This window comes from Carassius gibelio, chromosome A23 (assembly GCF_023724105.1).
Source record: "Carassius gibelio isolate Cgi1373 ecotype wild population from Czech Republic chromosome A23, carGib1.2-hapl.c, whole genome shotgun sequence".
Classification (NCBI taxonomy): domain Eukaryota; kingdom Metazoa; phylum Chordata; class Actinopteri; order Cypriniformes; family Cyprinidae; genus Carassius; species Carassius gibelio.
The window spans coordinates 15,485,686-15,512,386 of NC_068393.1; the positions used below are offsets into that span (position 1 = coordinate 15,485,686).

Sequence of the window (26,701 nt, forward strand, 5' to 3'; positions counted from 1 at the left end):
GTTGCCCAGAAAAAATATTTAATGGAAAGAGACAAACTGAGGAATTAGATAAAATGTTAATGAATATAATGTTTTATTATTGTTATTGTTATTTATATACAATAATTTTTTTTTTAAATATATTATTAAAATTATATAAAAATATTATTATACATACCATGCAAAATTTGGGAGTCATTACAAGTTTTATTTATATATTTTTCAGCCAATATATTTTTTTTCAGGAGGGATGCATTCAATTGATCTTCAAACACATTTATAACAACAGATATACAAAACATTTATTTATTTTCTTTCATAATGCTACTCTTTTAAACAACAAAGAATCCTGAAAAAAAAAAAAAAAAAAAAAAAAAAATTATATATATATATATATAATTGTAAAGGGTGTTTGTAAGAATCTATAGTGTTCGATTTTGCACTGTGGAAGGCCAAACTGTTTATCTTGTGTACATTTGCAAATCAATAGCTCAGTGACCTTCATTTGTCCAGGACAGCTAACTGGCTTGGAAACTCTTATTATTCTGTTTAAAACCAAATTCCCTGATATTGCTGAAATGTCATAAATCAAAGGAACTGCAAGACTAAACTGAACTAAATTTGTGGCAAATCATAAACCATTTTCAAATATGGATATACATTTCCAATCCTGTTTTGACTCTTTGAGAACACCCATCAAGGTTTTAATCATTAAAATATACAGAAAGTGTAAATATGTCTTTACATATTAAACACTGTACCAACACCATATGAATGTAGCATGTAGCTCTTATCTAAACATAAACAAGCAAAATGCCAGAGACCTGTAGACAGAGCACTGGAAGCAAAGAGATTTCGTCTGCAGTGTCCAAACAAAGAAAACAGAGTTTTAAACAACTATCCTCCTACATTAGCCACTCATCTGACTTCAGATAAACACTGGCGGCTACTCAGCTGTTGCTGTGATGCTGGAGGAGATGACTTAGTGGTGTATGACTGGGTTCTGCTGTGGGCTGATTCATGATCCCAAGTGACTTTTGGGCTTTGCTGGCAACATGGTGTTCCTTGCCTACACTGTAATAAGAAAAGTAACTAAATGGCAGGTGTTGTTGTAAGAATATACTCAAAATATGTTGATATTGTTTGGGGATTATTGGAGTCATTTCAGTGGCTGCATATTTGATAATATACATAATTTGCGCATAACATTCAAAAGTCTGGAATAATGAGCACTAAATCAGCATATATGAATAATATCAAGGATCATGCGACTGGAGTAATGGCTGCTGAAAATTCAGCTTTGCCATCACAGAAATAATTACATTATAAAATAATTCTGATAGAAAAGAATACTTTTAAATCACAATATTATTCATTTGTGTAGTTTACTACACCCTAGTTGTGGTGGAGCAGTCACTTACATTTGCTAGTGCTTTCACCGAGCATCACAATACAGAATACATCTGAATTTGTAAATGTCCAGCTTCCCAGAGGTGCATATATAACCAGTGTTTGCACAGCTGGGAAAATTCGGCTTAGATTTCCAGAAAGTTCAGGAATTGGTCTTTGGGTTGATTTCCTCAAATACGATCCTTGGTTAAAAAAAGAAAAAAAAAGTTAACATAAAATCAAAACTCTTTCATTCTTATAAGAGGGTATAGATTTCAGTACCACTTAGAGCAGAATATAATACACCATTGCTGTTTTCTTCCTGTGTGCTAATGAACAGCAGTGTGTGTGTGTGTGTGTGTAAGCGACTCAATCTCTTCCACAGACTCCAGGCTGAATGTCCCCGGTGACGTCAGCTGACTGTTTTGGCTGTACTAGGCGCTCCGGACACAGCGCTGGTGCTGGTGCTGCTGCTGCTGCTGCTGTAAAAATGCTGCTCTCTGTGCCGCCAAGGACAGGAATCAACCCATACAACGGCTATCCCAGCAGAACCAGTAAAAAGGTAAAGCCCTCTTCATATGCGGTGGCGTCATCTGATCGGGCAGGCGGAAGACGCTCATTTATGTCGCTTATCTCTGTTGTCTGTGTAATTGCTGTATGAGCTGCAGTGTCCTTGAAAGTGGGACCGTGAAAATACTGAAGTGCATCATCGCGCGATCGTGCCGGTTAATCCAGCGCTGTGGAGTGTGATACTAAAGTCAGCGTGTATTAAAAAGTGGGTATATTAATCTAGATTCTGCTGGCGGAGAAGTAACAGACAGCACGGAACTTGCGGTCGGATATGTTCACGGAGAGATACTTATTTATAGGCACTCGATGCTCGTGTATTCGTTGCAGTAAACCAGCGTAGAGGACTATTAGCCTATTTGCGATTCTTGAGGAAAATTGCTTGATTGGGGAAAAAAAAGAAAATGAGTTTAACCAAGTTTTACGTTGAGCCAGTCGCCCCACCCCTATAAATCCCACTACTATGAGGGGAAGCATTTCGGTTTCGGATTGACTTTGCAGAGACAGAAATTCAGTTAATACGACATAGGGTGACTTGAATTATAGGCTTTTATTTTCGGAGAGACAAAGGTCACAATTATATAAAATGTGCTTTTATAACATGCTAATGGCGCAGTTCATTTATAATAACGAACGCTTTAAATCCGACATAGGCTAAATTATGTTGGTTACATGCAGTGAATTATTCAGTATAGATACACTAATATTATCATGTTTAATTTTTTATATGACAGATATGGTACTACTAAATATATTAGGCCTACTACCGATATTATAACTTAGCCTACATTCAGAAACGATTTGTATTTAATTTTTTTGTGATACAAATTAATCTTCTAAGAGTAACATGCAATTAAAACATTTTTATAAAAAGCACTATTAAAGCACTGCTGTTTCCTGTTGAACCCAGAAGTGATACAATGGCGTTATTGTGTACTACTATTGTTTTATCAGTCTCTACCTGATATGACATTAATACTGTGCAGTGATTCTGTGCAAGCTAGTTCATTTATATATGCACTTCAATTTGTCAACCATATATTTGTAACATGGTGTGTATCAAGTGCGTTTTATAACACTCCATCTTTATCATCTGCAATATTCAAGGTCATCATCATAAATAAATAGGCCAGTGCAAATCAAAGAAAGACTAACGCGTCCATACCTGATAACTTATAGAATAGGTAAAGGGGGAGGAGTTTCTGACTCTGACATTGGGTATGATGGTCCGTCTACTCATTAACAGATTCATAAGCATACACCCTATGATCTGATCCAGCTTGGCTCTCTAAATGTTATTTCAGCTAAACGCCCATGCTCAGGAAATAATCCAAAAACAACGCATAGATGCAAACAGTTGTCAGACTGGGTCGCTGATTTCATCTTACTTTACAGTTTATGAAGAAATAAGAGAAGACCACATCATTGAGATTCACAGTTAGTTACATGTTTAACCACATTCACTGACCTCATTGTCCTTTTGTTATCAGAGCTAACCGTGTAAGGGATTTTTACAAAACCTACACTTTACTTAAAGGTGTTGCTCTAGGAGCATTTAAATGTCTGATAGCAGAGCTGCCACACGCTCGGCCGCTGAGCAGGCAGGTGTCCGAGCCCATGGTGTATCTTTTCTCAATAGCTCGCACAGCGGGGTGAGTGCTGGGGGAGGAAGTGTAGGTAATAGCGTGAAAGGAAGTAAGCTGTGTTGGGCAGGTGGGCATCATGTCCCTCGGCCATAAAGAGGACATGTTTGTCACTGAAAGGTTGTATATTGCCATGGAATGGACATATTATGCCATGTATCACCCCAGGGATGCCGGTGAAGATGGTAGACGGTGCTTTTGAAAGTAGTTTTGGGCAGAATTGAATTTAGGGCATTTGTTTTTAATAAAAAAAAAAAAAACTGGTGATGTCAGGTTGCAATTCACCTGCTGGAATGGGCTGGATGGAACGGCATTCAGCGGATTTGAGTTGGGGCTAGTAGCCAAAAGCCTAGAGGTGGTCTTATCTGTTGAGTAAGGATGGCTGTTGTTGCTGCCAATAGAAGCCCAAAAGGAGAATGACAAGTACAGTTTGGACAACAATTTCAGGTTCCACTTTGGAATATGTTGGATGAGTCCTGGCCATAGTGTATTCTGAATCTGAGGAAGCCCTCTATATCAATGTTTAGTTGTTGTAGCTATGTAAAAATGCAGAGGGAGAATGTCAGGTATGGGTAAAATCACCAAACAGTATTTCTTCAGAGATACTGCAGCTATCATTAAGTGTGGGCCAACAGGAAGATTAACCTACTAGTTGTGAGGTTAAAGGTCTGTTTATACCAAGAAAGGAATGAGAAACCAACCAAAAGCACTCTCATTCTAATGCTTATATTGCAGATCATTTTGACTCGTTATAGGGGTGCGCGATAAATATCGTCCGATAATTAATGTGCATCTCATCAGTAAAGCCGGTTCTCTAATCAGCGGTAAATTCCATCAGCTGTGTGATTTCACATAGAGCGGCTGTTACTACACAGAGCTGTTATTAACTGAGAAGCTGCGCAAATAAACGAGATGAGATGCGCATTAATTATCGGACGATATTTATCGCGCACCCCTAACTCGTTATGATTTTTTTAATTGTTTCGAAATACTGCTTAACCAAATGGATTTTATTTTTGACATTTTGGGACTTTTCCTCATTTAGGGTCATGAACGTGTCAGCAAAGTGTCGACCATACAATGCGTTGTAGAGTGTGTATGTACATCATTTCTATTATGATTATTATGTTTGCATGTCACTTTGACACTATATATTTAATCTTTAAAGGCAGCTACACAGAACTGAAATAAAAAAATAGTTTTGAATTTTGTCACGTCAGTTTCTCTGCTTCTTAGGCTATTTATATTTACATTTGTGCATTTGTCAGACACTTTTATCCAAAGTGTACATTATTATCAATGTATGCAATGCTCAGTTTGCTGGAAAGTGCCACATGCTGTTTGAGCTTCAGGAAAGCACACACTTCTTCGGTTTAAAATGACAAAATGTTTTTTAAAAATAGTTGCAATACTATTGTAACAACTTTCGCAGATTGGGAAAAAGGAGGCGGAAACCGGCTAACATTTAAACATAGAACTTTAATAAACAAATGAACAAACACAAAACGAAAGTAAAAGAACCAGCCCCTTATGGACCACTGCCTTATAAAACATAGCAAAACAACAACATAACCTGTCATCACTCCTTCCGTAACTCTTCCGTGGGACTTGAGATAAGGCAGGTGTTGCTCATTATCAGTTACCCTGACCCTGATTTTCAACATAATACAAGAGTTAAATTCAAGACAATAATTCAATGCAACTTCACATGCTTTAATGCAAAAACATATATGATAATATTTTTCTTCTTCTTGATGTAAATAAGCCCCGCAGAAAATTCTCAACCTTTTTAAATGACTGCCCCTTTTTAAAAACCCCAAAATAGCTTTTTTTTTTTTAAAATAAAAGTTTTTCGCGAGTTGCTGCAGTAGAGGCACCGCAACAATAATGACTGTGAATAATCCCGCCCAGTCTAAAGTGGTGCTAAACTGCTGTGGAAACGCAAACCGAGCCGAGTTCAGTTGAACCGTGCCGTACGTGGAAAAGTGCCATAATTTCCTCCTCAAGTGCCCCAAAGTTAGATACGCTTCCTAAGCCCTGCAGGTCTGCTAAGCACTGCTGCACTGACTCACCCAACTGTTGTCAGCTCTGGCGGAATGAAATCCACTGGAGAATGTCACTCTGTGGGGCGACAAAATGTTGCAAATCACTTTACACAGTATGAATATTTGATGCTCATTACAGTCTACCAAATATTCTGTGACCTTTTAGGTAATGAAACACCCTTTTTATGCGAATCACTCAGTTTTGAATGTAGTTGAGAGCTTTGAGATGTGTCTTGAACAGCACAGTATAGTGAGGGACAATGAGAGCCTGCTGTGGATGCAAAAAGACTTGTGTTGTGAGTTTGAGTTGTGATGCAAAAATGTGTGTTCACAACTTCACATACGCACTTAATTTGAAATTCTCCTTCACGGGGTGGATCACTGCTGAAAGACACAGTTTTGAAAACCAAGCAGCCTAGAAGGAGAGTCGTTCCCTTCCTTCCAGCACTCTTGGCAGGGATGCAGATTACTCTGAGATAAATGACTTGGAATTCCTGGAATTCCCATCTCAAACATTGTGCATGGACCCTGGGTTAGGGGCTGTGGCTAAAGGTTTTTAGTTTTTTTAATTTCTACTAAGTGATAGTTTGACTTTTTTTTGATTAGCCAAAATATATATAGACAGAGAGGCTGAGAAAATGCCTGACAATATGAAATGCTGATTTGTGAGTGTAACTTGAAAAAGGTGGAGAAATGAACGACTGATGCATTTTTTTTCCCTGCTGTTCCAGCCCCTCCTCCTCCTTAATCCAATGAACTATGTTGGGGTGAAAATAACACATTTCACAAGAATCACCATATATGTGATTTAGCACTATCAATTTCTCTGGAGAAATAAGAGTGAGAGACAAAAATTTGAATAAATGAAGTATAATTTACTTAATAATATTACACTGTCACATTATTTTTTAAACAAATATTTGCATTATTATATTTTTAGGCCAACACAGTTTTGAGTATTTCTATTCAAGATAATATGACTCTTAAATCTGACTTAAATCTTAAATAAAAACATAAATCTAATCTATTTCTCAAACTACAGAGTAATTTGACTAACTACACATAAAAAAAATTCACAATTTATTGCATTGTGACCTAGATATTCATGTATGATATTGTATATTATGTCTTTTTAGAAATTGATTTTTTTTTTCTTTTTATCTTATTCATTACATCAAAATTCTTAAATCAAGTTGCAATCATTTGACATAACAAAATATAAACAATGCTTTTTATACAAAAAATAACATTAAATACTGTTTTAAAAATAATATTCATACAATATAAATGTATTGTTAAATATTATTAAAAAATTAAAACCTTCAAAATCCAGATTCTAATATAATTTCACAAACTGCATTGTAATTTGACTTGAAAAATAAAGAATCACAAAATGATTGCATTCGGACCAAGACATCTATATACAATGTTGTATTTTATTATATATATTATGTATTTTAAGAAATAAAAAAAAAATAATAAACATAACTTTTCCTCTGTCTTAATTCATTACTTGTCAAAATTATTAAAAGTACAATCATTGGATTGCCATTGTACATATACCTCTTTTCCAACAGTAACCGTATATATAATGCATGCAAGTTCTTTTCACTTGGAATGGAAGACTGCATTATGCCTCGATGTGTGTTGGTAGGTCATTAAATGTCCATATTCCCCGGCAAAATCCAAAGCACGCATCACAATACTGTAACCTAGGTTGGAGCGGCAGACAGACCATTTATTTCCATCCACAGTCACACCTGGTACCAGCCCTTTAGAGCCACATCCCCTGCTAACCCTTCAGAACTGCTTACTACCTCCTGTGACCTCCATTTCTGCAAGCCTTCCCAAGAGTCTGCCCTAGTGACACTGCAATGGAGTAATCAAGAAACATGCAAACCCCGCCATACTCTCATTACCACACTGCGCATATCTATGGAAATGAAGGCCTTATTGACGGTTCCACGTCAGCGCTGTACTCAAATGGAAATAAGGGAAGACTCTCGGGTTTCATTACAGTGCAACTGAGATGTTCAAGGGCAGGTTTGCTGGTATTGATTAGTTGTTGACAAGGATTTGTTCTGCATTCAGATACATTGAGTGCAATCTTAAGTAAACAGAGCAGTTGCAGCAGATGGAGCATGTGAGGATGGTCGCGATGCGTGAATCACTGTCAGCACGGTTGAGGACTCTGAGGAATGTCTTCACCTAATATATCACATGCTTTGCATGAACAAGAATTAAAGTTGTAGGTTTAACAGATGTACTTGAATGGGATCTATTTGTGTAGAGTCCATATGGGTCATGAGAAGTCATGAGAACAATACAAGGCATGGAATCTTAGTTAAAGAGAACTAAAATGCATAGCTAACTTTTTCTCCCGAGAATGCAAGCTTTAAATTACCGAATCACACACATATTTTGTACACGGGAAAAAAATGCAGTTTAAACAATTTCCACTCTGAAACTGCTAGTAAATTTGACCAATAATTAAAAAGAAGTGGCAAGTAACACATTTGATTAATAATGAATTTTTTAAGTAGAAAGACTGAACATTTGTTATTTTCTTGTAAAAAAAGAATAATTAAAAAATCTTTGTTTTATTTACCACTATAAAAAATACTTTATAACAGCATAGTTTGGGAACACAGTTTTCTGCAGAACTGAGCTAAACATGACAAAACCTTGCTAAAATGTTAATAATAATATTAATACACTACCTTTTCAAATGTTTGGGGTTGATAAGGGTTTATTAATGTTTTTGAAAGAAAGTATCTTGTGCTCCCCAAGGCTGCATTTATTTGATCAAAAATATTGTGAAATATTATTACCATTTAAAATAACTTTTCTATTTAAATATATTTTGTAAGGTAATTTATTCCTGTGATGACAGCTGAATTTTAAGCAGTCATTGCTCCAGTTTTTAATATCATATGATTCTCATTATTGATTTTAAAAACAGTTGTGCTGCTTATTATACATTATAAACATGATTTCTCAAAAATGCTAAAAAGCTAAATTATATAAAGATTTAAAATGCACATATGCTTTTAAAGTAACCTGATTTTTTATAGATAAGAAAAAACAGTATGGCTTGATTTGAACAATTTGTATTGATGTCATTCGGGGGTTCAGTTGTTATTTTTAGCATGTAGTGTTTGTATGGTGAAGACTGGTGTTGGTAGGTGTGCGGCTCTGCTCAACCTTGAACAGCATTGCAGGGCAGATGGGCTTAGTGGGGGGCAGTGGTTCAGTCATCTGTTTTCCCATGCAGAGGCAGAGTTAGTCGAGTAGAGCAGTCCTAATGAGACAGTGCTTTCTGACTGCACCCAGCACATGACAGGGATTAGCGCTCAATGCTAACAAGCTCAGATCTCAATTAATCAGGCTTCTATATCTAAGTTCAACCAGATCAAGAGGAGAGCAAAAGACAAAAGTCCTATATATGGCATAGCATTTGGGCAGGCACTTCTGGTTTTGTCCCTCTTCCCTTTTTCCAACAATCTCAGCCAAACCAGTGAACTTGTGGCATGTATTAAACTGGCCCATTGTTCCCTGCCTGAGATTTGATTTCACAGGCTTGACTAATGAAATACTTCATCCTTGCCTGCCCTTCTGACTGATGAGGAGTTAATTAGAAAACTAACAGAACCTCTCAGAAGAGGGAAAGCTCCAGGCTTTGGACACAACAACAACAACACAGAGGCATCTTGTTTTTGTAAACCAATTTTTAAACATTTTTAAAGGGACAGTTCAACCAAAACTGAGAATTCTCTTATTATTTACACACACTTATGTTGTTTTTAACCAGTATGTGAAAAGGATAGTATGTCCAAATTCACAATATTCATAAACCAGTAGGGCTGCATGATTAATTGATTGCGATTGTCATGTGCATCTTGTCATAAAGCCGGTTCTGTAATCAGTATTAAATCTTCATCATGTGCTTACAGACGGAGCAGCATTTACTAGCCGTACTAGCGATTATGAAAGCTGTTTGCGTAGCTTCTCAGTGAATTACAGCTCTGTGTAGTAAATGTTTGATCTGAAATCGTAAACATGTTTTTACGATACTGTTTTAAACAGCACATGTAAATGCCCACCCAATGCACTGACAAAATAGTTTATCATACAAATGTTACAATAAAATTCTTAAAAACACACAAGAAATTTAAACATAATACCATGAACATCAGGCCCAACAATATGTAAAATTATCAACATGACATAGATGGAAATAGTCAATTTGATAAAATCAGTCAAGTGTTTGAAGTAAATCCAGATTTTTAAAAAAAAGTATCCAGATGACCTGCTACTTCCAGCAAAGTGTGCATCAGATGGACACTTTACTGTCCCATGATGCTACAGGACAAGAAAGAGTTAATGGCAGAGAATCGACACAACTAATGCTGGTAGGTCACATGATAATGAAAACATGAGTAAAAATGTTACAAAGTAAACATTATTTATTCAAAAAAAGTACCTACTAAGAAAGTATGTGATTTTGGACACAGACGGTTACTTTTAATGAACTGATTGAACCAGTTTGTGAATCAGACTGATCTGATTCTACAGTTCAACTCACTGATTCAGTGATCCAGTCAACATGACTTCTGAGTTCACTGAAGGGAAATTAACAGAGAATGATAAATTACTTTCAGTTTTTCACACAAAGCTTTTGCATGGCATCAATAATACTTTTTTGTCACTGTGAACTGTTGTTGCATGGAAATTTCCATTTGTGTTCCATGGAAAAAAACAGCATATGGGATTACACAATTACATAATTTTTAGTAATTTAGTAATAATTACAGAATTTTAAGGTTAATTATGTTTGGAAATATGCCTGTTATTATAGCATCATTTCAATATTTCAGTATTTTTATTAATGGTCAGCACAATACCCTCTAATGCAAAAATAATGGCAAATTTTAAAGGAAAGCATTTTGGAATTTTAATCTAATAGCGTTTTATTGTCTCTTGTCTTATCTGTTTTCACAGCAGGCGTATGCATCCTCCACCCAGCAGATGGCACTGCCCAGTCCCAACACCACCACCAGCAGTAATGGAAGCAACAGTGGTGGGGACCAGCTGAGCAAAACCAACTTGTACATCCGTGGTCTCCATCCAGGAACCACTGACCAAGACCTAATTAAACTCTGTCAACCGTAAGTGTCCTTTAACAATCCCTGTTTCATATGGAAGTTAAAGCTGCAGTTGGTAACTTTTTGACGCTCTAGCGGTTAATAAACAGAACTGCTTGCGTCTTGCGGAAGAACATCGTAGCCGGAACTACTTCTCTCTGTTTATGTCTATGAAGAATCACAAAGGTACTGGGTTACTCCGTCGCGGTACCCCCGAAGCAATCTAAAATAGTCAGAATATAAACACTTATTATAGGTGCAACCTAGTGATTCAGGACAAGCTAAAAACACGGTTTGGAAAATGGATTCATGGTGTACTCGCTTATTATATACATTTTTCTACATTTTGAACACAAACAAAGTTATGGACCGCATCTCTGATTGGTTGTTTCTTAACGGGAGCGATGTATTTCTGCAAATGGCAATAGGACAACTGGGAGGAGCCAAAGGAGCTTGATTTTTTTCACAGATTATCTGTCTCATATTCTACTGTCAGGACATAATGACAGGTTTAATAAATATGTAAAAAAATATATTTTTACAAAAGTTACCTACTGCAGCTTTAATTTAGGATTAGTGGTGGAGGCAAGTAAGGTCAGGTTCAGAATCAGTAGTTGGTGAGGAACTCAGATGTATAAAAAGAGCAGAAAATGCATTTAAAAACAGAAGGTGTGTGTGGGAGAGAAAATCTCAGACTCTGAGCGTCCTGATTTGACCCTTTATGAGGAGGTTAGAAATGCACTGCTGGCAGATCTTTCGCAATCATTTCAACATGAAGTGGTTTTAAATAATCCAATTCAGCATCTTGATCTAGTAGACTTTGTGTAAATCACACATTTCTATTCATGAAATGTTTTTGATACTTTCTAACTTTTTGGTGCAACGCCTGAGGGGTGCTCATTCTTCATCTTGGTACTGGTTCTCATTCCATGTGTTTTTGTAGGTATAGGGGTGAAACGATTAGTTGTCATTATTGACAATGTTGACAATAAAAAAATTGTCAACAAATATTTTTGTTGTCGAGTAGTAGTTTGATCTCATATGACCTATTGCAGTGTTTCCCAATAATAATAATACGTTTTGTTTTTTTACAGTAACGACCAAGCGGTCAGCGGCAGACAGTGAGCCTATGTTTGATTAATTTAGCCTTTTCAAATCATTACAACTTGCCTTAAATAAAATCTATCTATATAAAACAGTTCAAGCATATAATAATGTTTAAATGTTAAAACTAGATAAATGTGCGCTATATCCAATAGTTTGTGCAGAGAATGCAAGAGCGCGCTTTGCAGGACATAAAGGCGTCAGCACGATTACTTGCATATTTCTCAGGGGACTGGATGCGCCATCATTTTTGCTCATAAAGGTAAGAGTAATACATCATTAGGAACTGTAAAGGATGTACTTTTATTTGTGTGCACTGACAATATCAATAAAATGTTGTGCTTTTATAAACTAAAGAAAACATACATGATGCACTTTCTGCCGTCTCGCCTTCACAAAAATGAACTGAAACTCAAAGAATACATGCCACACAGACATGATAAATATATCTATAGAACACTTTAAATGACTACTTAACTAAATAAAACAGATCAAAAACAAAAACTCTTTCATTGTAATTATAATCAATAAAGATGCACTTCTCTCTTAAAGCGCGTCTAATGAGGAGATGGGAGAAGCAGGATCAGCAAATTCATCCTTGCGACACTCAGAAAACACTATATATTTGTAAATAATTCATAAATAAATCTCCTTACTATTTATCTCGGGAGAGGGAGGCTGGGAGGGAACACAGGAGGATCAGGGCTGGACAGAACCAGCGGAGATACAGGAGTTTCAGGGCTGGGTGGAACCAGTGGAGAGACAGGAGAATTAGGAATTACCTCCCCAAACCAGCCTATAAGGTCCATTTGAAAAATGTCTATTAATTCCTTCATATAATTTCCAGAAACCAATTGCAGCTCACCCTCAGTCGCAGGAGTGTGGGAGGGCTTTTCCTCCACGCCTTCGATCTCCACCAGTGATCTCCGCCGGCTCACACACCTGGTCAGTCGCGCTCTCGAGTCCTAGCTCTGGGACAATGATTGTCTTCTTTATTATGGCCGGCTCGGGCTCTGCGGCTGTGGTGGGCTCTGGAGATATCCTCTTGAGCAGGGCCAAATAGGGATAACAAAAGGAACAGAAAGTCCATGACTGTGACAACAATGACATTTAGCTACTTTCTCATATAGCTAATTAAATGGTGAATAAGAGTTTCTCATTTTCATCTCATTTTGTGGGCCAGAATATTTGTTTGTATAAATTAATTATATAACTTTAATTAAATAATGATTTTCGAAAGCTGAAGTGATTACCTCAATTTATTTGTAAGTATATGTATAGCTCAATATTTTAAGAATTGCAAAAATGTCTACTGATTAATCCGCAAAATAATTGATGATAAATCGATCAATTGTTCAAATAATACATTAATCAATTACCAAAAGAATCATTTGTTGCAGCCCTATGTAGGTACATAGGGAATTCATCTTTTGAAATAAATCTCATATCACTTTGTCATCATAAGATCTGTGCTTTCATGTTAAAAGACGTTTTGGTGGAATGTAATGACATAAATTCAACTCCTTTTTGTTAACCAACTGCAGTGTTTCCAACAGCTAGGCATGATGGTTCCCCCTCTTTGACTCTTTCCCTGTCCGCACTTCACTTCCTTTAAGGGTTGATAAAAGTATGCTAGGGTTGATGAAAGTGTTTGACGAGAGATTTTGTCTTCAGTTTCTCCCACGTAGATTAATAAAGAAAAGTGCTTAATATCTAAAGCTTAAATTAAAATTAAAATGGAAATATAAAAATAAAAGCTAATTCAAAATACGAATACATTCTATAATATTATATAAATAACACTAATTGCAAATCTAAATGTATTAGCTTAGCTTATCATGAGACAATTCCATCTTTCTTTCTTTTTTATTTTTATATTACATTTCCAAAGCAAAAGTGAACAACATAACATTTTTAATTACCAGTTTGATGTAAGTTGTTTGGCCAATAAAAATATGATGTATTTTTCTTATGCCTTCTAGAAGTATATATTCCATTTTAGGAAAAACTACTCATATATTTAAGATGGTGAACAGATTTGAGAAGTATATCACTGGAGACCGAGGCCTTCTCTGGAAAAAACGGCTGAGATGAGGCTGCCCAGCCCTACAGGAAACTCTGAGCCCAGGGGGAAAGGGAAAGACAAACAAGGGCAACAGCTGGGAGGGAGAGGAGACGAAAAGTTGTTGCTAATGGGGGTGGGGAGGAGCTGTGAGAGAGAAAGAGAGATTTGGGGGGAGTGTGAGAAAGAGAGATAAGAGCTAGTCAAATATATCAGGTGTTTCTTAGCAAAGAAACTGTTAGAGGAAAGGATGTTTTGTCAAGTAATTCCTGTTACTTTTATAGAAAGTGAGAGAGCAGATAAAAAACTGAATGGTTTCAGAACACTACAGCTTGTTTTACAAAGTGAATGCTGTTGATATCACAGGAAAGAACAGTGATAAAACGATAGCTACATTTATATTTCTGATATATTTAAGCATTATCATGAGCAAGAGTGCTGTTGTTCTGAATATCAGCTGTGCAGATATTGATATTTGATATTTCTTCAATATACAAGAAATGAAAACTGAGTAACTTACATTTTAAACAGTATTGCCAGTTACTTTGTCTGTTTTTAACCTGCCAGTGAAAATAGTTCCAAATGGAACCAAAGCAAAATAAATGTGGCTCTGACACACATTAGTGTCATTCCTTAATGATTAAGTGTTTCTGACCAAATCAGTTGAGTGAATGATTTGTTGACTCCCTTATGAAAATAGTCACTTGTTTGGTTCCTGAATGAATCATTGTTTTGAATGGTTCATTGTGTTTTGTTGCTGAATGAATCAGAGTCACTGAAGCATTATAGAAGTAAAGCCGTTCCTTGACTCTAATTTTAGTGCTAACTGCCCTACCAATGCTAAAACAATGCTAAATGCCATCTCATAGTGCTTGCTTGGCCATGACTTTTGGTTGGATCTCACACATGACTAACTGTCCCTTCATCCCTGGGCTGTACTGATAATGACATCAGGGAAAAAAACAAAACTAAATGCAAATAATAAAATGCAATTAACCGTACAGTCATGCATATTTTGGATGGCAAAATACTGTAAATAGGCTTTTGGCTTGCTTGTGTGCACAAAACTGCCGCTGACACAGTGAAAATCAGACAAGTTCTACTATTGTAGTCAACTCTTTTAGCCCTCCAAAAGCAAAATGGCCGAATATTTTAGTTTAAAATGATTTCATCACTAATAATCAAATTGTCATGTTGATCGTTTTACAAATTGTTGGGCCTAAGATGTCCATGGTATTATGTTTAAATTCCATGCGTGTTTTCAATAATTTTATTTTAACATTTGTACAATAAACTAGTTTGGCAGTGCATTAGGTTGGCATTTACATCCATTTATGCTTTTTAAAACAATAAATACATGAAAACATTTGCTTGACATTCGATTTAATGATAGAAGATGTCTTGTGAAATTCAAAACTATTAAAAAATGTCAATGATTTCAGCTGAAAACAGTGATTGTTATTTGTTTGCTGTTTTGGCTGAATATTTCTGGTTGCCTAAACTTTGGTGCATCACTAATCAAATTGTTTATTCCATCTGTGTCATGTTCATAATTTGACAGATTGTTGGCTCATGGTATTATGTATTAATATATCATGTGCCATGTGTGCTGTATATATGTGTGTGTATATATATATGTAAAACATATGCTAGACAGAAATTTAATGATTAAAGAAGTCTTTCAAAAATCAAACCTTTTAAAAGGTTGTCAAAACACCTGTGTTTTGTTCATTCTATGTCCAACATGAACGACCCTTTCATTCAAATAATAAATAAAAAACTGAAACTACTCCTGCCACTTTCCCATAATTCTTTCCTTTATATGACAAGTACATTATATACATTTAGTTCAGTCATGAACATCAGCGTGAGGTTCAGCGCAGGCAGTAGGACCCAGATGAGTGCAGTGGAGGGCATTGCAGGTTGATTGTTGTGGATCTTAGCCAGAGCTGTGCAGGGCAGACAAGGAGAACTCTCAGGTTACACACAAGCACATGCCTGGAGAGAGAACACCTCCCCCCATTCCCCTCCCCATCCCTCAAACACCCACAAGCCTCTAGTAATCCACAGACGTGTACACAAACCTACAGCTATTTACCTGTATCATACTGCGCAAATGCCTTTTCCCACGATATGCAAAGCAGCATGAACATGGCATGGAATCCATTATTCAAAGAGCATTACCATTTGATCAGGGCTTCTCCACCACTCTGGCACCCTCATGAAGATTTAATGCAAATTATTTCTGTATATGGGGGCTCATTTTAAGCAGCACGTTGTGAATTGAGTGGCACCGGTACCCTGCATTTATGGTTTTTTTGTTACCGGCTTATATTTATTTGGCTCTTCCTAACTGCATTTGACCTTATAAAATATCAGATACACATCAGCAAGTCTTATGATTTTGGATGAATTTATTATTATTATTATTATTAAGCTGTTAAAAGGCTGTTTAAGGTGTTTATCCATTCACCTAAACCAAATGTTTCTTTTTGTTCTTGTTTTGTATTGCACAGCTATGGAAAAATAGTGTCTACGAAGGCCATTCTGGACAAGACCACCAACAAATGTAAAGGTAAGATGTACTGTATAATTTCATCTTTAAAGGAATAGTTCACCCAAAAATGAAAGAACTCTCTCATGTTGTTACAATCCTGCATGATTTTTGTTCACAAAAAGAAAAACTTTGCATAATGAGATGTTCTGTTACTTGACATGAGAGCCGTCAAACTCTCAAAAAAAACAAAAACCTGTAAACGGCCTCTGAAAAATATATTTTTGTGTGACAAGATTACTGAAATTTAATCAACACTTACAGAAAATCTTCCTTGAAAGCTGTGGTCACCATTCACATTTATTGAAGGGAAAAGAGCAGCTTGGATATTCTTCTAAACATCTCCTTTTTAAAACCATTTCAAAATTATTATTTTATTATTACTTTGTTGGAGATAGTAATACTGTTTTAATGAAAATTAATTATTCATAAACAAAACATTTGAGTTTGAACATTTCAATAAAACAGTACTTTATTTTTTATATTAAATATTAATTCTATAAGTATGAATTAAATTATCCTATTTTATTTCATATTGTTTTACGTTAATATTAAATATTAATCTTTATTTTAAAACATAATAAAATGATTTTCCTATTAAAATTCACATTACTGCAATGGCCATTTTTGTATTTAGAAGAACATCTTGGACTTTTTTTCTAAACACCTGTCTTCGCGTTCCACGTATGAAAGAAAGTCATACATGTTTTGAAAGACATTTTGAAAGAACTGTTCCTTTTAACTCAAGATCACTCTTTAAATATACTTCATCGATTTGATCTCTATAGCAATTGTGTGCTGATGTAACAGGTATGAGACTGGTAACCCTACATCTGTCAAGTGGACCAATAGTATTACGTTAGTGTATGTGTGTGTGTGTGTGTGTGTAAGAGAGAGAGAGAGAGAGAGAGAGAGAGAGAAAGAGAGAGTGTATAGTTAACTCTGTCTAATAGCTCTTTTCTCATGTGGGGCAGAGAGATAACCAATGTGAGCTAAGGTGCAGAGGAGTGATAGGGAACGCTATTGGCTTAACAACTAAACTCTAAGCAGTGATCACTGATCCTGTGTTTGTGTGTGTGTGTGTGTGTGTGTTCAGGCTATGGCTTTGTGGATTTCGACAGCTCGGCCTCTGCACAGAAAGCGATGACGGCGCTAAAGGCCAGTGGAGTTCAGGCTCAGATGGCAAAGGTAAGAGACAGTGGAACTAAACACCCTGTTTCCTAACTGCTCTTATTGCTGTAAACCTTTTATGGCACTTTGAATATGTGACCCTGGACCACAAAATAGATTTTTATTTTTTAATGCCAAAAATCATAAAGATATTAAGTAAAGATCATGTTGAAGATATTTTGTAAATTTTCTAGCATAAATATATCAAAACTTAATTTTGGTTAGTAATATACATGGCTAAGAATTCATTTTGACAAGGTGATTTTCTCAGGATTCAGATTTTTTTTTGGTACCCTCAGATTCCAGATTTTCAAATAGTTGTATATCGGCAAAATATTGTCTGATCCTAATAAACCATGCATCAATTGAAAGATCATTAATTCAGCTTTCATATGATGTCTCAATCTCAATTTTGAAAAAAGACTGGTTTTGTGGTCCAGGGTCACATATTTGTTGTGGAAACCATGTTTCCGGATTGTTTTATTATTTCAAAGTTCAAAAGAAGAACATTTATTTGAAATTCAAACCTTTTGTATCATTTGAAAGATAATTCACTTTAGTGTAGGACGGCATGATTCCACACTTTAACACACTGGGCCTGTCTGTGGGTGTTAAGCCATGAAAATGGAGCTGGTGTCCCCATTAGGCTCATGCAGGTCTGCCACTGAGAGCAGTTCAGAGTAAGTGCTTGAGGAGTATTTGTCCCGTTTCTGCTCCTGCGTGGTGCTCCAGCTCTACAAAGAGGTTGTGTGTTCTTCCTCTCACCCATGGCTGAGTCACTGTCTGAGCAGCTTGGCTGGTAGTGCTGCACACCCTCTGTACAGGACCGTGGCCCTGCAGGCCAGCTGTGCTCCTACCCTGGCCAACCACTCACACAGCCTTCTCACTGATTTCACATCTTTTTAAGGAATCTTATTATTTAGTTATTGTAGAACATCTGAATCTCAAGAAAAAAATGTCCAGATCATATTTCGCAGCAAAATAAATACATTTCTGTCTTGACAACTCTCAGAGGGATTGGCATTGTAATGTACATGATAATGTTAATGTATCTGGTTTTGGCAGACAATAGATCTGCTACGCTGCTGCTGCTGCTGCAGAGCGAGTACTGAGACTTTCTACCCCCAATATATCCACAACATGCTGCTGTGAGCATGTACGAATATTGCTGCTGCAAATATAACATGCATTAAATAACACCATAGCATACATAAATCACCTCATAGCAGATCTATACAGGTGGAGCTGGGGAAGTTGAAGGGTTTATGAAGCAAACTGCACTGCTACGGCAAGCTCTAGCCATATACTTGAATGTTGAGCAGCGCGCTCATTGGCTACCAATTTAGGAGAGAACTAATCAGCTGTGTCATGTGATAATGATGTCAATACGTCAGATTATGTCAGACCTATCGGACTTCTCCATCAGAGTTTCATGCCAGAACTCTGTATAAAGACAACATTTTATTTTTTATTAATAATTATTTTGAGTACACATTTTATTTATTTATATTTTATATATGTTTATATTTCAATGACAACAAATGTATTCGATTGAACAATTATCATTACTGAAATGCAGTTAATGTCACAAAATACATTCATAATCGCCATTATACTGTGTAAATAAGTATCATTTAAAAAAATACTGTATGTGTATATATATATATATATATATATATATATATATATATATATATATATATATATATATATATATATATATATATATATAATTACCATAAAAAAATTAAGAACATATATATATATATATATATATATATTACATTTTTAAAAATGGTCAGTAGCTTTTTTCAAGTTTTTTATTTAAAACATCATAAATTAAAGGGACTACAGAATTAGCATGTTACTTTATATATTAATTTCTTTCCATTACAGTAATAACATTGATATTTTTTATTGTAATAAGAAATGAGGGAGGGTGTGCTTAATTGTGCAAAAAAATTATCACGATACACTATGCAACAAAAAACAGAGTTTAGTCTCCTTACCAAATATAGTTATTTCTATTTTAATTTTGGTGTAAAATGTGACCTAAACATATTCTTGAAAGGATCACCTATTTAAATCTGTAGATCAGTGTGAAAGGGCAACCTCTTCACACAAGAACATCACCAAGCACCCGTCTTAATTACAGCCGTTTTAGAGTCTTTCAGTGACCTGACCTATTTAAGAGTCTGTTGAGACAATGGCAGTGGATTTTTCTCCTCCCATTCACTCTGTGGAACATTGCACTCGTCTCACAGCAGGATTAGATCAGTACAAAAATCACCTTCATCGCAGGTCACTGCAATTATACATTAATTATTCATGGTGGTGAGATGAACTGGTAATACATTTACAGTTCACATTTTAATCTCATCTGCACACCAAAGCAATGAATATGCAAATCAGCAGCGGGTGAATTGGAGGTTTGCTATCTTGCAGCTATCTTTACTGTGTTTCTGATTTGTTTAGACAATAACACACAACTCTTGCTTCAGTGATAATGAACAAAATTATTTTGAGTCGCATAATATGATTAAGGGGTTTTGAGATCCTAAGATAAAAGCTCCAGCTCACGCAGGAAGTGGGTAATCTGTAGAAGACATGCAAGCACATGTTTTGTGTATGTGTTAATTTGAGGTTAGAATGGTGTCAGTTTGTACTTTATGCATATTTGCTGTCATGCCTGCAGCTTCAAATGAAGCTAATTAGGTGTTTATATGGTAATGAGCTGACTCAGTACTGGCCTTGAAAACAGTCGTTTTGACACTTTTTACTAAAAAACCTGTTGATATCTAAAACTCATAATGCATAATTATGCAAAGGTAAGAGATAAATATGGCTATAATAAAATATGGAGATAAAAACAGTTTTTAATGTTTTGAAAGAAGTCTCTCATGCTCATCAAGGCTGCATTTATTTAATAAAACATTATGTAAAATCAGTAATATTGTGAAATATCATTATGAAGTAACTATTTTTTTTTATTTTAATATATTTTGAAATGTAATTTATTCCTGTGGTAACAAAGCTGAATTTTCAGCATCATTACTCCAGTCTTCAGTGTCACATGATCCTTCAGAAATCATTAGATGCATGAAATCGTTCATATTCATTGAAGAATCTGGAAAAACTGTATCACACAGTTTTTAATATTGATAATAATAATAACGAAATCAGCATGTTAGAATGATTTCCGACACTGTAGACAGGAATAATCACAGGAATAAATTACATTTTAAAATATATTGAAATAGAAAAATTGTATTTTAAAATCATAATAAAACAATCATAATCATAACAAATTTTTTTTTTTTTTTTTTGGAAAAGAAACAACTTTTAACAAGATCCATATTTCATAGTTGAACTCATGCAGCATTTGGCAGAAGCAGAACTGCTATTATCTCTCCGATCTCAAACAAGTGCATCCATGCACATGGCTGCTGGCTCAGCAGTTTGTCCTACCTGTAAACTCCTTCACTATCTTCCTTTTGATTTCCAGTATATTTTTAAGGTGGAATGTATCGTTACAAGAATATTAAGGTAATTTCCAACTTAATATCTGCATGTAGTATTTGTCACATGTGCCATTTAGTGGTGTCCCCGACTAAAGATAAGGATTGCTGATAATTGAATCATAATTTTGGGGTCAGTGCAAAATACATTGAGTCAAGTCAGGCATTCGATAGTCATACAGTAATTACGATTTATAGGTTATCTGCAAAAAGGGCCCGGATGCACGAACATTTTTTACGCATCAACATGCAGAAACATGGCAGCTAAACTCTAAAAATTCACAGCATTTTATTATAATGGTGTTCTCATTTGACAGTCCCAGTCATAGTTATTAATATTCTGCATTGTTGTTTGTCATGTTCGGGGTCACCCCTAGTGGCATTATGCCGATTTTAACAAAACCCAGGAAGGGACATGGAAAGGAGGTGACATAACTCTTCATAAAGTGCTCAGAGTTTGATGATGCTTTGCTTTATGCCTGACAAGGCCCTAACCTCACCAACCCATCATACTAAACTTATTGAACATATAAGGCTGATCAGTCCTTCAGGTAAACAGCAGGGCATTGAGGATATCAACCTACAGGAATTATGTTTGTAACACATAACCAGTCTCTCCACCTAAAACAAAACTTTTTGGACCATTTTGACTAATCATGCTTACTGGGGTCTTTAGCAGAAATGACACTGCATTATATAAATGCAGCAAAAGGTAAAAGTTTTTCATCTTACATCTTAGACATTGCAATAAGATGGCTTTGTGTATAAAATAACCCAAAATATTATTTTAACCTAGTCATGTCCATGTTTTTTAGTATTATTAGAATTACAGTATTTATTATACATATTTAAAATATTTTTTTAATCTATGTCATAGATTAAAAAACTTGATGCAATGAAAATGAAAAGTGTTGCCTTGGCATATATATATATATAACACTTTTTTAACACTTTTTTTTGGCAACACTTTTCATTTTCAAGTTTTTTATTAAGTAAATATTTTGATTTTAATTTCCGCTTTTATTTCAATTACCGAAAATTACTGTTAATAGTTGTAGTTTACAATATTTCTTAGAGATGATTTCCTGTTCAATCTTTCCCACATTTCTTTCTCTCTTCTTGATCACCTCTACAGCAACAAGAGCAGGACCCCACCAATCTGTACATCTCTAATCTGCCTCTGTCTATGGACGAGCAGGAGTTAGAAAGCATGCTCAAACCCTTCAGCCAGGTCATCTCCACACGCATCTTACGTGATGCAAACGGCACCAGTCGTGGAGTTGGTTTCGCCAGGTGCGCCTGACCAGCTCTCATACGTATCACATGACATTATCATCATTAATATTCCATTAATAATGCATTTGCAATTACTCTATGTTAGGATGGAATCGACTGAAAAGTGTGAGGCCATCATTCAACATTTCAATGGCAAATACATCAAGACTCCTCCTGGAGTAGCAGGTACTACGTTTTTGGATTGAGTTTTGTGCTGACAAGATGGTTATGACAGGTAACGAATGAGAGCTATGTTTTCATTAAGTGCCTACAGAACCCTTGCTGTGTAAATTTGCGGATGGGGGACAGAAGAAACGTCAGAATCAGGGGAAATATCTCCAGAATGGGCGGCAGTGGCCAAGAGAGGGCGAGACTGTAAGAGAGCTGCTTTTCTCTTCTTTTTTCACATAGATTTTAATTATTCTCTGGTCCAAGTCTGAATTCAACTCTCTCTCTCTCTCTCTCTCTCTCTCTCTCATTCTCACACACACACAGGGTGGGATGACGCTAACATATGACCCTACTCCGGCATTACAAAATGGGTGGGTTCAGAAATTATTACTCAATAAATGTTGTAATTTGTGCTTTTAATTATTGACACTCCATGGCAACAGCTCTTTAAAAATGTTCTTTAAAAGAAATGCTCTTAAAAAAAAGATGTGTTTGTCGCCCCCTGCAGGTTTTACTCTCCTTCCTACAGCATTGCTCCTAACAGAATTATTGCTCAGACTCCCATCTCTCCCTACATGCACTCACCTGTATCCACCTACCAGGTTTGGAGGAGCCATTTGTTTAGCAAAAGCCATATTACTCTTCACGACTCATGATTTATCATGCTCTAGTCTTTTGAAGCTCTACAGTCATTATATATTTGGAATCTAAGTTGTTGTTTACAGAAAAGACTTTACATACTCCCTAGCTTATTAGGTCTAAATTGTTATAGGTCTGAATTATAAAGAATAATGACCCAAATCTGAGATTAAAATGTGTCTCCTTTTAATATCAGGTACACAATCCCTCCTGGATACATCACCAGTCATACCTCATGCAGCCCACAGTAAGTTGCAGTTAAAGTGCTGCTCTATTTCCTAAAGCACCTCTGCCTGTATAACTTTCTTTCTCTTTTGGACGCAGGGTACAGTCCTCACACCCACAATGGACCACACCATGACCCTTCAGCCCACTGCCATAATAGGGCCTCTCACACAGCAGCTCAGCCATCTAACCCTGGGCAGCACAGGCACGGTACGTCCCCCACAGATGCCCACAGAGAATTTATTACAAATGTCTTGAGAAAAAAAAAAAAAAACGTATATATATTGGTCTAATTTTTTATGATTGGCAGTAAATTTGTTTATATTCTTATTTTCTACTTGTCTTTGAAAGTTTGACAGATTAAGATTTGAAAATGAAGAAATTCACAAAAATTATAGTATTGTAATTTTACAGCGTACTATTAAAATATTTGTAATACTTTTATTAAATATTCAATTTATTGTATAGTACAGTAGTATTATTGCAATATAGTTTTACAAAATGTAAAAAATAATCACATTAAAAAAAATCATATTTTATGGTCAAATTGCATGGGTCAAAGACAGTGGTAATGGGGACTATTAAATTCCAACGAAGACAGAATAGATCTTTTCTTCTCTCTCACTAAATTGACTATATTAAATTTATAACATTTTATAACAAGTTTTCCCCAAATTGCTCAGCCCTAAAGGGATGATTCATACTCAAACAATTCTCAAAGTCCCAAATTAAAAAAGGAATTTTTCAGCTTTTAAAGTATTTGTATTTTATAGCCTTTTTTATAATGCTAATCTTGAATGAATAATTCCAATCAATATATATATACTATTAAAAAAAAAAATTAAAAAAAAAAAAAAAAAAAATATATATATATATATATATATATATATATATATATAATTTTTTTTTTTTTTAATAGTGCAATACATCACAGAAAAACAAAATATCCCATTGACATTTTTTCTCTCCAATACCATGTAGCTCTAGAAATGTTGCATCACGGCAATGTACGAAATTATAAGAATTCTACATAACCACGATGGACAAGAAGTTCATCCGCTTAAAATATTCCTCTAATGTGTACTATCTGTGTATATCACACATTTGTCAATGTCCTCAGTACATGCCTGCAAACGCAGCTATGCAAGGGACCTACATACCACAATACGCCCAAGTGCCTCCTTCAAGCATTATAGCCGAGGTATGACATCTCTGCATGCTGTATTATTCCAAGTGTTTCAAAGCCTGATTCACTGTGATGTATTGTCAGTAATGTTGACCTCATGCCACTACAGGAAAATAGTGTCCAACAGCAGCAGGTTGCAATAGAGACACCCACAGACCACACAACGTACTCCTACCAGCATGGCAAGTGAAGAGGAGGTGGGCTACTTCTTGTTCCTTTGGAAATGTTGTGGTCTGTAATGGAAAGAGAGAGTGAAAACATGTTTATCCACAAGAAAATTTTGTCATGATGTTGTATTAGCATCTCATTTTGTCATTAGTAACTCAAGTTGTTTATGTTTTTATAAGCTTCCTGTCTGACTCTAATATCTCTCCTTCTCTTATTTTAGTACATTCATATGAGTGACGGAGGACTTTGGATACTGAACCTCTTCTCTTGACATAAAAACAAATGGACATTGCAAAAAGGAACAGAGAAGCGTGTCTCTTTCCAATGAAAGAAAGCAGACATTTTTGCAACTTTTTTTTTCTTGGAGAGGACCAACCGATAATGAAAGTAAGTGGAAGACTTGGATGGAGAAAGCTATGACTGCTATGTCATAAAAGTTCACAGAAAGCGGAGTAAGCTTTTTAACACAAAGACTCACATACATGCACACACACACTCCCAACACACTTTGAGAAATATTTTTCTGCAACTTTATTTTCTAAAATGTTCTGCAAAGCCAGAATGAAACAACCACGTTACAACACCATTTTAATTTGATTTAATGTTTTTGTAAAATTCTTCCAAGATTTTGTTGACTGCTTTTGAACTGTCTGCTGCAAAAGGAGGAATTTTGTACATAAAAAAACTGTTTTTGAAAAGTTCTTGCAGCATTTTTCTTGAATATTGATTTAAGGAAATCCTGATGAACCTGCTGAAACCAGCAGCTAACTCATTTTGATAGATCTACAGAAAAATGTGCTGTATCGAAGAGCGTTGTAAATGCACTCATTGTTTCAAGCAAGATTGTGTCTAGCAAGATGAGACTGAATTCTGAAACAGAGACCTCATATACCCTCAAAAAGAAAAAAAAGGTACTTTTTCCCTTCCAAAATGCTGCTTTATCTTGTAAGTTAGGTTACGTTTAAATGTTGAAATTTATTTTTGTATTTGAAGATAATTTTTTTAAAGGAAATTTCAAACAGAAGCTATTTGGATGATAAAACTTTTTTATGGCTTTGTTTTCATGACAATAGTCCTGTCTTGCCTCTTCATGCATATGGGTTATGTCTTTTATTTTATGCATTGTAAGGATTGCACCTCCAATGTTGTAATGTAGGCCTGTAAATTAATTTTTCTTGCTTTGGTGAACTTTAATAGTGAGGAGTGTTTTTTGGGATGTGTCCCCTGAGATATAAAAATGGCAATATAATGAAAACCAAGCGAGTTCTTCCGTTATTGGTGGAACACTCCTTCAGTTTCTTTCCTTCCTTCCTTAGTTACAGATTCTGAGTCTGGAATAGTGATTATTTGTGTTGTGCTCTGTGCATAAATATAAATCCAAGATGCTGAATTATACATTTAAAAGGGTCATATGATGTGATTTCAATTTTTTCTTTCTCTTTGGAATTTTACAAGCTCTTGATGCAGGAAGAAGATCTGTAAAGTTGCAAAGACTAATGTCTCAAATCCAAAGAGATATTCTTTTATCAAAGTTCAGACTCTGCCCCTAAAACGGCTCATTCAAACACGCCCCCACGTGTCTACAACACTATGTGGGAAATTTGCACACCCAAATGTTCACACAAAGAGAGAAGGTGTGGTTGCAATAAGTGTTGAAGCAGCTTTAAAAAAAGCATAATATGACCCCTTTCAATCCACTGAACAGCACAATCCATTCAGTTATGTACAAAATCAGATATATTACTATAATCAGAAATCAGAAAGAGCTTTATTGCCAAGTATGTTTGCACATACAAGGAATTTGTTTTAGTGGCATAAGCTTCCAGTACACAGAGACACCAACACACAGACAAAAAAAAAAA

The 26,701-nt window shown here is 35.5% G+C and overlaps 1 protein-coding gene across 1 annotated transcript; it reads left to right on the forward strand.

Annotated features, from left to right (window-relative positions):
- The first annotated feature begins 1,761 nt into the window (after positions 1 to 1,761).
- Positions 1,762 to 26,094, forward strand: LOC127944227 (RNA-binding motif, single-stranded-interacting protein 2). Its single transcript, XM_052540092.1, has 14 exons — positions 1,762 to 1,930; positions 10,625 to 10,791; positions 16,450 to 16,508; positions 17,584 to 17,675; positions 22,311 to 22,468; positions 22,557 to 22,636; positions 22,716 to 22,825; positions 22,946 to 22,992; positions 23,130 to 23,223; positions 23,457 to 23,507; positions 23,585 to 23,695; positions 24,606 to 24,686; positions 24,781 to 24,868; positions 25,060 to 26,094. Exons 1-13 carry the CDS (start codon positions 1,766 to 1,768, stop codon positions 24,859 to 24,861), a joined length of 1,296 nt encoding a protein of 431 aa, XP_052396052.1. The 5' UTR covers positions 1,762 to 1,765; the 3' UTR covers positions 24,862 to 24,868; positions 25,060 to 26,094.
- Positions 26,095 to 26,701: the final 607 nt, after the last annotated feature.

What these genes read in the sequence shown, in the direction of transcription:
- LOC127944227 (XM_052540092.1), top strand. Translation starts at nt 1,766, where the DNA reads ATGTCCCCGGTGACGTCAGCTGACTGTTTTGGCTGTACTAGGCGCTCC. An exon ending in CGTGGAGTTGGTTTCGCCAG is followed by an intron (nt 22,469 to 22,556) that starts GTGCGCCTGACC and finishes ACTCTATGTTAG; the next exon opens with GATGGAATCGACTGAAAAGT. An exon ending in CATACCTCATGCAGCCCACA is followed by an intron (nt 23,508 to 23,584) that starts GTAAGTTGCAGT and finishes TTTTGGACGCAG; the next exon opens with GGTACAGTCCTCACACCCAC.